Source organism: Miniopterus schreibersii (assembly GCF_964146895.1).
Source record: "Miniopterus schreibersii genome assembly, chromosome: 6".
Lineage (NCBI taxonomy): Eukaryota > Metazoa > Chordata > Mammalia > Chiroptera > Miniopteridae > Miniopterus > Miniopterus schreibersii.
In genome coordinates this window covers 56,076,413-56,086,184 of record NC_138107.1, presented here as the reverse complement: position 1 = coordinate 56,086,184, position 9,772 = coordinate 56,076,413, and the positions used below count along the sequence as shown (strand labels likewise).

General features: G+C 39.5%; 1 protein-coding gene across 3 annotated transcripts in view; it reads left to right on the top strand.

Annotated features, from left to right (window-relative positions):
- Window positions 1-565: 565 nt before the first annotated feature.
- CDK19 (cyclin dependent kinase 19) overlaps window positions 566-9,772 on the top strand; it is a 100,809-nt gene continuing 91,602 nt past the window's right edge. For 2 of the 3 annotated variants that reach the window (XM_081141337.1, XM_081141338.1), the window contains exon 1: window positions 568-898. In XM_081141337.1, coding sequence (XP_080997463.1) covers window positions 771-898 — 128 coding nt within the window. In that variant the 5' untranslated portion in view covers window positions 568-770. Of the gene's footprint in view, window positions 899-9,772 lie in introns of all 3 variants that reach the window. The other variant, XM_081141336.1, reaches the window with a different exon arrangement.

Here is a 9,772-nt window from a genome sequence, read left to right as displayed (position 1 = left end):
AATCAATTGCCACAAAAAGCAATCTGCGGTACAACCGTCTTAACCACTGTCCTCGCCTCTCAAGCCACTAGAACAAACTTCTGGACGAGGCGTTTGTTAAATACTTTCTACTCTCCTCGCCTGGGGACAGTTACAGTGAAGTCCCTTCCTCATACCAGAGCTAGGGCCTTCTTTCCACCAGCTCCCACAGACTCGCAGGAAGAAGAACTGCAACTTTGCACTTTCTACCTTCACAGGAACTGGCACCCCAGCGTTACCTGAGGGGGCGGGACAGTCCCAGGGCGCAGGCGTGCATGCCTCGCGGGGGGATGAGGCTGTAGCGACTCAAGGCAACCTGGGAGCTGTATTTTTTTACTTGCGAAACTCCAGTGCTTCTGGGGCCTTCTGAACTACATTTCCCAAGAGCCTCCGCGACCTCGGGGTGGGAGCGCTGGTTCGTTAATGAGCTCGAGGTAGCCCCGGCGCGGCCCACCAGGTTCCAAAACAAGGAAATGAAGGGAGGAGGCGGGACTGGGGGTGTCTGCGGGAGCCACCGCCACCGCCAGGGAGGAGGAGGTGGAGGAGGTGGAGGAGGTGGTGAAGGAGGTGGCTGCCGGGACCGCTGAGGAATCCCTTGCTGAAGGCGGACCGCGGGGCGGCGGGTGACGCGCGCGTGCGCGCGCGCCCGACCGGCGGCTGTTGGAGAAGTGGAGCGGCGGTCGCGGGGGGAGGAGGAGGAGGGACTGAGCGGCGGCCCCCGCGTCCCGGTGCCTCTATGGGGGAAGCAGACAATGGATTATGATTTCAAGGCGAAGCTGGCGGCGGAGCGGGAGCGGGTGGAGGATTTGTTTGAGTACGAAGGGTGCAAAGTGGGACGCGGCACCTACGGGCACGTCTACAAGGCGAGGCGGAAAGATGGGTAAGAGCAGGGGCGGGGGAGTAGGCTTGTTCGGGTCCTCGCCCTGCCCGCCACCGCGGGGGATGGGTGGGTCGGAGCCCGGCGTGGCCGTGCCCGAGGGGGCCAGGCGGAGGTAGTCGCGGCGACGCGTCCCGGGGCGGACTCTGAGGGGCGCGGGTTCTGCCCGCCCCCTGCGCGGCCCCGTCGCGCCCCTCGAACTCTGGCGGCGCAGCTTAGTCGGGGGGCATCGGGGCCGTCCCGGAGGGAGATCTCCGCGTGCGTGGGGCTGGCGGCGGGACGCGAGTTGGAACCTCGGTTGGAGGTGGAGTTTGTGGGGTCTGGTCTCCTGGGGAGACGCGTAGGGCTGAGAGAGCTCCGCTGAGGAGTTGCCGCTCTGGCCCTGGGTTGGTGACGGTCGTTGTGGAACTTCCAATCGGCTGAGCGCCTTCCGGGGGCGGCGGTTTGAAACCTCGCCGAGGAGCCCGTCGGCGGCCGAACGTTGGCGTCCCAGCCAGCCTCGCGGGTCTGACCCACTGGGCACCTCCGCCCTTGGGGCCAGCCAGCCCATTGGCCCCTCAGCGCTGTCGCTCCCTTCCCGGTTGTATATCCGGCGTTTTCTCGACCTCTCCCGATTTCGCTTTCTCACGTTGTGGGTTCCACACCTTCCTTTGAATGTAGGACCTTCTGAGAGATTAACCGTGTTTTGCCTGCAGAATGTAAGAGTTCGTCTAGTTCTCTGGTAACTCATTTCCCCCCACCGTGGGTATTATGTCTTCCACTTTACCCTCTGCCAAGTGACTGCGTGCTGGAGTTTATCGAGCACCTAGATGTTCCAGAACGGAGTGCGGAGTGAATACAGATCTGGGCCCGAACCTTCGTTTTCCTGGGAGTTGAGGGAGAACCGAAGGAACCCCTTAGGAAGCTCTTACTGACTGTTCTCCTAGGAGAAGGCGAGCTGGGTAGTGTATTGAGAACGCCTGTCTTTCGTCCTGGAGGGCTTATGGGCTTGCACTGCAGGACAAGTGGCACCAGCTCTCCGCCTGCGAAGGGCAGGTTTAAGCTAATCATCACCTCTTTGCCCATCCTGGCAGGAATTCCCCTTCCCCAGAGTGAGGGCACCTGGGAACATCTGCCTGCCCCTCTTAGACTTTAAAGATGGTCACACTATATAGAAGAGAGTTTTTAGCATCGTAGCCTAACATTTCCGAATAAACTGAATGCCCGTCACAGTGACATCAGTAAGTTTGAAGTGCCTGCTTATCGTTGTGCGCACCTTGTTGTAATTGAAATGGTTGATATATAACTCGGGGACCAAAGTAGGGTGTGTGTGGGTGGGTGTGCGCGCGCGCTCATTTCATACAGGGAACGAAAAAGCACACTTTATAAATTGCTTTATCATAAAAGGTGAAAATTACGAGGTACCATACAATTGTAAATTTTTTCTCTTGTAACTGAACGGGCCCCATAGTATTAAGTTGTTTGTAAACTTTTTTCCATATTTTTTTTAGTTAATTGCCAGGTGTCCTTGAATGAAAATCTTGGAATGTGAGGTACTATAATTAACTTGTATTTTGTTTTTGGATTATCCACTCGTTATACTGGTGTTCCTGTGGGAACCTTAAACAGATAAGTTTGGGGAAAACATATAGTTGTCCTAATTGGACATTGACGTTGCGAAACAAATCACATGTGCTGTTTTTCATAGTCGTGCTAACTTTGTAATATACTTGATCTGGAATTTTAAAAATGTATTTTGAATTTCTTTTTTGTTAAAATAGCAGGCAACTTTTGAGAAAAGTTAAAAATTCTGCTTCTGAATTGTATTTGAATAGTGTGGGCTACAACAAAAAACAGAATTTAATTCTTGCTTCTATTTGTTCTTTTAAAATATTTCCCCCTCTAATAAAGTTCTTGATTCGAATATACTTCCCTCTTGAGTGAAATTTGTTTGGTTAGGATTAATAAAGATTCTTCAGTAAAGATCAGTTTGTGTATCTTCAAAATACTGTGCTTTAAAGAAAACTTTTAGGATCTGAAAGCATTAGGTTTTGATCACTATATTACGTGTAAGAAAAGTCAAAGTAAAGGATTTTTTCTTGGATCAAGGGTCTAGTTGAGATTTTAGGTAAATCCCACATCTCTTGTGGCTTGTAGCAGGATTAGTTTGATGTTCATTGATACCAGCAGTTTGAAAAAAAAAATGTTTAGTGATGGTTCTAAACTGTAATACAGATTTGCATAGTAAAGGATTTTACACTCTGATCATGGTAAATTGCAGTTTAGCTCTTTCCAGGATTTATTTTGGTTAATTCTAAAAAATGTATAATTATATTTTAGGGAGCAAGAAAAAATCACATGGGTACCTTGAAAAGAAATTATTCTAGTGTATATATAGTGTAGTATACTGTATAACCAAGAAATTGTTCAGGTCTTCAGAAGAAACACTGGGAGAACTAATGTAACACAAAACATCATTAGAAAAGCCTCTACTTATAGTTTAATATTACAACTTATAAAACTTTAGAGTGTTATTTCCTTTGAAATACATAACTTTAATTATGTTACATAAATTTAGAACAGACTGGAAAATGTAAGATTTACATCTGGATTTTTCACCTTTAAATGTTATTTGTTCCATCTTTTTGTTTTGAAGGAAAGGAATCTTTTTACCCAACTATCTTTTTTTAAAAAAATCAGGCTTAACTCTTATTCTTGAAGAGAAACAAGTTCAGAATATTTCTAGACTTTTTAGTATGACGAGTTTGTAATACAGTTTTTCTTTCAACAGTAGTAAAAAGTCACACACAACAGTTTATGGTTACAAATCTGGAGACCGTATTTCTCAAGTTTGAAACACTTTTTTGTTTTGATTGATAAAGGAATATTGTTAAAAAGTTCTTTGTCAGTAAGAGGTTCAGACAAACATGATTCCATAGGGTAGTGTTATGTCTGAAAACTTGTACCAACAATACTACTATTCAGCTTTGCAGACATTCAGTCTTTTGAGCTACTTCAATAAAAGAATGCTCCTTTTTGGAGATGTTTTTGAAAGATACTTAGTAATTGAAAGTGAAATGACTAACAGGCATCTTACAGTTTCAGTTTTGCCTTAGGGTTTCATATGAGTGGTTGGTGACTATGTCTTAATGTATGCCATGAAATTTTTCACAAATAAGTGTAGTAGGTAGTGTAGTAGTGTTTGCCTGTTTTTGATGGACTTTTCACATTTGGTTGGTAGTTAAAAAGATGATTGATTGTACTTGTATTTTTTTTGGAAATCTGAAGATTAAAGATGTATCAGTATGATCACAGCATTTTAGAACTTTAATGAGTTTTAGATCATCTAGTCTTATTTCCTCTTTTTACAAATGAGAAAAACCAAAGCTTTTAGAAGTTAATTGTCATGCCCACAGTCTCACAGCAAAGACAAGCCTGAAATCCAGATCTCTTGACTCTGAGTTATTGCATTTCTAATGTGTTTTCCATCCTAATACCATGGGAGGAAAAACAAAACAGGCCTTCAGTTTTGACAACCTTACTGTATAGGCTTTTTCCATGGAAAGGATACATCTATACCAAAAAATATGGAAAAGGAAAATAATCACACGAGGGACATTTTAAAAAGTAGGCATGCTGGCCTGTGGATTCGACCATGTCACTCTTCATCTGGTTTCTTTTCATCCTCACTGTCATTACTTTTGGCCATCTTCTGATTTACACAGTAGCTGATTGGTCTCTGCCATTAGTCTTTCCTCACTGTTGTCCAAGATCAAAGTTGCTTCCAGCGTCATTTTCCTACAAAATAAAATCAATCATGTCTTATCTCATTGGAAAAACTGTACATTTTCTATGGCTCATACAATCACATCCAATCTTAATTCCTTAATTTGGCATGTAAAAGTATTTGCATTCAGATCCTAAAGTCTAGTCTTTATGGTCTTTATACCTGCCACCATCTCGCTCCTTTTTTTCAGTGTGTTCAAGCCATATGCTTCTGTAGTATTGAACTACTCATATTTTTTAGGACTTGCTAAGTCCTTTTCACGTCTTATTTTTTTTCTACATTCAAATTAGAATGGTGTTGCTCTGCCATTCCTCCCTCTTATTCCCATAGACCTGGCTAACTCCTGCTTATACTTCAATACCCAATTCAAATAGCTGTTCTTTTAGAAGCCTTCCTTTCTTTATTCACCCAGTATACTCATTAGCTTCTGCTCCTCTTTGTTCTTATGTGTGTAATAATACTATGTGATATTAATCTGCCCCTTAAACTATTAACTGCAAATGTGTGATCATCATCATTCTATTTTCAGTGCCTTGTACACAGTTGGGCGTATAATGCGCACTCAAAATTTTTATTTAAAAAGTTCCTAAATTGGTAAACATGCCTCACTGATATTTTTAGTAATAGTTTTGAAAGCCTGAAATATAGTGATGTTGCATGAAATAAGTGGTTAAATGTAAATATTTCTGTAGCACTTAGTCTAGACTGTGTAATTTTTTCTCTAAGAAATTATATAGTGCTTTTCAAGACAGTTGAAACATTTCTTTTAATAGATTGATAGGGGACATGGGTAAGTTTTTTTGAATTAGGTATTTTTTTGTCTTTTAAGCTAGCTCTTTTAAAATATCTAGACTGTAGTTACCTATCTTCTGTGCTTTTACTATGTATTTTATAGAGATGCTTAGAAAAATATCGGCATTTAAACATTTTAGGACTTTTTTGATATGGATGTATGTTAAAAAATTAAGTATCTTTAGCTCTTCGTAAATCAAGTAGACATTGGTTTATGTTTAATTGGTTCATTTATGCAATGCAAGCCTTCAAAACTTTGAGGCCCAAAGGAAATAAATGTTCTTTTCAATGAACTCTAGCAGTGGTTGACAAACTTCCGTAAAGAGGCAGATACTACATATTTTAGGCTTTGTGGGCCATACCTTCTATGTTGCAGTTACTTGAATCTGCTATACTGCCAAAATCAACAGACAATATGTAAACAAATACAAATTAGAATGGCTGTGTTTTGTAAGTAGAACTTTATTTACAAAAACAGGTGGTGAGCTGGATTTGGCCCCACAGGCTGTAGTTTGCTAACCCTTAGATGACAGCAATGATGTCCAGTATAACTTTCTGCAGTGATGAAAACACACCTGTGCTTTCCAGTATGGTAGCCACTAGCCCCATGTGGCTCAAGAGACGTAATTAGTGTGCCTGAGAAAATGGCTAGTAGCTGTAATATTGGACTGTACAGGTTTAGTTTTTGGAATGAGTGGTTTAGCAACTCATTTATAATTCTCAAATCCATGAAGTGACCTAATTGAAATGTATAAATGACAGTATGGACAAACGAAATAGGAAAGGTGCTTGTCTTTTAAAGTTTTAGGTGAAATTTTGAGGCTGAAATAGTTTGATAAAACAAATCATTATTGGAACTGAAAAACGGAATTTGTGAATGGAATCAAGGATATTGATTACTTTTTCAAAAAAGAATTTTGTAAAGACCCCCCCAAAAGAATATGTGTTTAGTAAATAATAAGTGCATGTGCACAAAAAGATACATAATGTAGTGCCATCCTTCCCTTTGCCAGCCACCCTTTTCCCTTTCTATAAGCAACTATTCTTGGTTTTCCTTTTTAGAAAGATTTTCTTGGGGGCTGTTTAATAATAAATGGTAGTACACTTTTTCTCTGTTTTTTTAAACTTGAATATAACTTGAAGAGTATTAGGTATCTTATGTATTGAAATACATAGTTTTTCTTAATAGTTTCATTGTATTCCATTGAATTTATCCCTCTTGATGGACATTTAGGCTGTCTCCAACTGACACTGCAGTGAATATCCTACTAGGCACAGTATTTTGTGTGTATTAGTATAGCTGCAAACTAAATTCCTAGAACCTGCTTGGCTTTGGAAGTAATAGCTTGAAATGATTTGTTAATATGGGGCTGTGGAGCTGGGAATAAGGAAGAGAAATGTTAGGCTTTTAAAATAATACATAAAAATGAGTTCTAAATCATAAGTTTGCTCTAGGAAGTGCAAGTTATTGGTTTAGCAGTATGGGAAAGGCATGTTTCTGAGTTTTAGACAGGAAAAAGGTAGACAGATCTATGGGAAGGTTTTTGAGGAATTAAGAATTTTTACTTTTATGCACTATAATTTTGAACCAGGTATGCTGGATAAAAAAGTTAATATGTGATGTTAAATTGTGTATTAGTTTTGCAAAATGCTCAAGTAGTGCAGTGAAGGTTAAGCATCAATGTAGAAGACTTAGGCAGTACATTAGGTTTTGAAATTTTCTTGATGGTAAACTAATATAGTCAGAGTATTTGGCTAATGTGTTTTTAAAGATCAACTTGTTCCTTATCTTGCCATGTTGTGACTGTGTAATATTAGTGCTTTTGGATAACAAAACAAAGGAACAAGATGCTTGTTTTGCAGAGAGCATTTAAATATTTTGAAGTACTAGCATGACTATGTCTTTAAAAAACAGGTAGTTTTTTCTGTCTAGAACCATAAAGAGGTAGCCAACAAAGCTATTTAAAGATTTTCAACCATTTATAAGTAGCTGATAGTCCAACAGTTCCTGTAATAGCTGTTTTGAGCATGCATTGTGCAGGGTAAAAGAGAGTCTCAAGAGAGACGACAGGATGTAATTCAGGATACTAGTGTACAGCAGTAGTTTTTATTGAGGGTTTGGGTTCTTATCCAGAAGTCAGTGATGGATCAAAGAGAAATAAAAACCTATGAAGTCCTCAAATAATTGTTCTTTTAAAATGTTTTGAAATTCTAATATATGAAGTCTTTCTAAAGGAGAAACACACCTTCCTTGTAGAGGCTTTAAACCTGTTGTGTATTTTCTATTTAAAAATATTACTTTAGTGAGACTTTGTGGTTGATGAGCTCAGTTACCATGATGAATATGATTAGGAGATGGCTTTAATTACCGAGTAGGCCAGCCACCCTTGCTTTGTTCTGTGACCACAGACCAAAACTGTCATGGCAGACTGTTTTGCAGGTATTTTTAGATATTTACATTTGGACAGAAAGGGAAGCCCATGGCTGTTAGAAAAATAAGGAAAAATTTTGGCCTTATAGGTGGGTTAATTGCCTCTTTCTGTAGGAAAGTTATCATTTTTATTACGATTGTTAAATAAGCTCACCCCTTAAAGTACCAAGCAGTTTGAGGCACAAAGTATGCTACTTTTTACAAAAGTTAGTTTCCTCTTCCCCTTTTCCCTTTTGCAATGTAATTATTATAGTTTCATTTTAAGAGTTACTTAAACACTGAGTGAATCCTGTTGTTTTGGATTTAGGTGCAAATTTAAAATACTGACCTTCCTTCTGTAAAGTTATATAGTGTGGGACAAAAGTAGGCTTACAGTTGTGAATACATGAAACAATTTATTCTTGTGTTATTATTTATTATTGTATTATTTTTCACCTGAAGAACAGTAAACCTACTTTTTATTTTTTTTTATCCTCAAAAAATATCCCAAGGAATTTCCATTCTTTTCAGAGAGAGTGGAAGTGGGGGGCAGAGTAGGATAGAGATGTGAGAGAGACACACAGATTGGTTGCCTGCGGACCAGGGCCGGGGATTTAGCCTGCAACTGAGGTACACGGCCTTGGCCAGAGTTGAATCCCCCGACCCTTCAGTCCTTGGGCTGATGCTCTAATCACTGAGCCAAACTGACCAGGGCAGCAGTAAACCTACTTTTGCCCCACCCTGCATGTAATACGAGATTGTGTAACTTAGAAAACCAGAGTTCTATTAACAAGTTTATCAGCATTTAAAAAATTTTTATAGTATATGTGCATCAAAGTGGAAATATTTTTATGCTATTAAATTTTGTCAAAGAATAGTTGCACATGATTTTAAAAAAACAACAGTACAATTGTATGTAAAAGAAAAAGGAAAGTCCTTCTTACTATTCACTCCCAAGCCCCCTTCACTTCTCAGAGGAAACTAGTGTTAACAATTTCTGTTTAAAGTTTTGCTGGTGCTTACCATTATAACTTTAAATGATATATATATAATTCTGTTTCTTAATTTATCCACTTGAGGCAGTTTCTGTTGACTTTCCATTAGAATAGCTGAGCAATTTTGTGAAATCTCACTACCTCCCGTTTTCCCTTTTCCCATCTCAACCTTGAAATTTATTACCTTTTTTTTTTTTTTAACATTTCATGGTGAATACTTTTATGACTTTAAATTATAAACATAAATTTCTTTTTCTTGATTTATCAAGATATTACATATGATCTTTCTGATATGAATGTTAAGGAAAGTAACACATTTCTCTTACTCTTCTTTGTCTTGAGATTTTTAAAGTATAATTTTTATAGCATCCTGGTTTATTCATTGCTTATTATCTATGGGTGGATTCTAAAAGGTGAACATAGGAAACCATTCCATTCAAATATTATGATTATGAAATTTTTTTATTGCTGAATGAATTAGTGTATTGAGACCGGTAGAGAAGGGAGTGTAATCTTGTGTATTAAATAAGTGCTTCTTGAAATAATCTAAATTTTAAGGCCTAAAGGATCTTCTTAATTTATTTTGCCCTTTCTTCAAGTCTTCTGGGTCATACTCAGTGTGGTTTTTGTTGGATTCCTTTTTTGTTTAGTTGAGGACATTTTTTAAAAATTAAATATATCTTTATTTGATTTCAAAGAGAGGGAGAGAGAGAGAGAGAAACATCAGTGATGACAGAGTCATTATTGATTGGCTGCGGCCTGCATGTCCCCCACTGGAGATCAAGCCCTAAACCCAGGCATGTGCTCTGACAAGAATCAAACCATGATCTCCTGGTTCATAGGTCAATGCTCAACTGCTGAGCCACACCAGTAGGGTGAGGACATTTTTTTTGAGTAGCTTTTTCATATAGGAT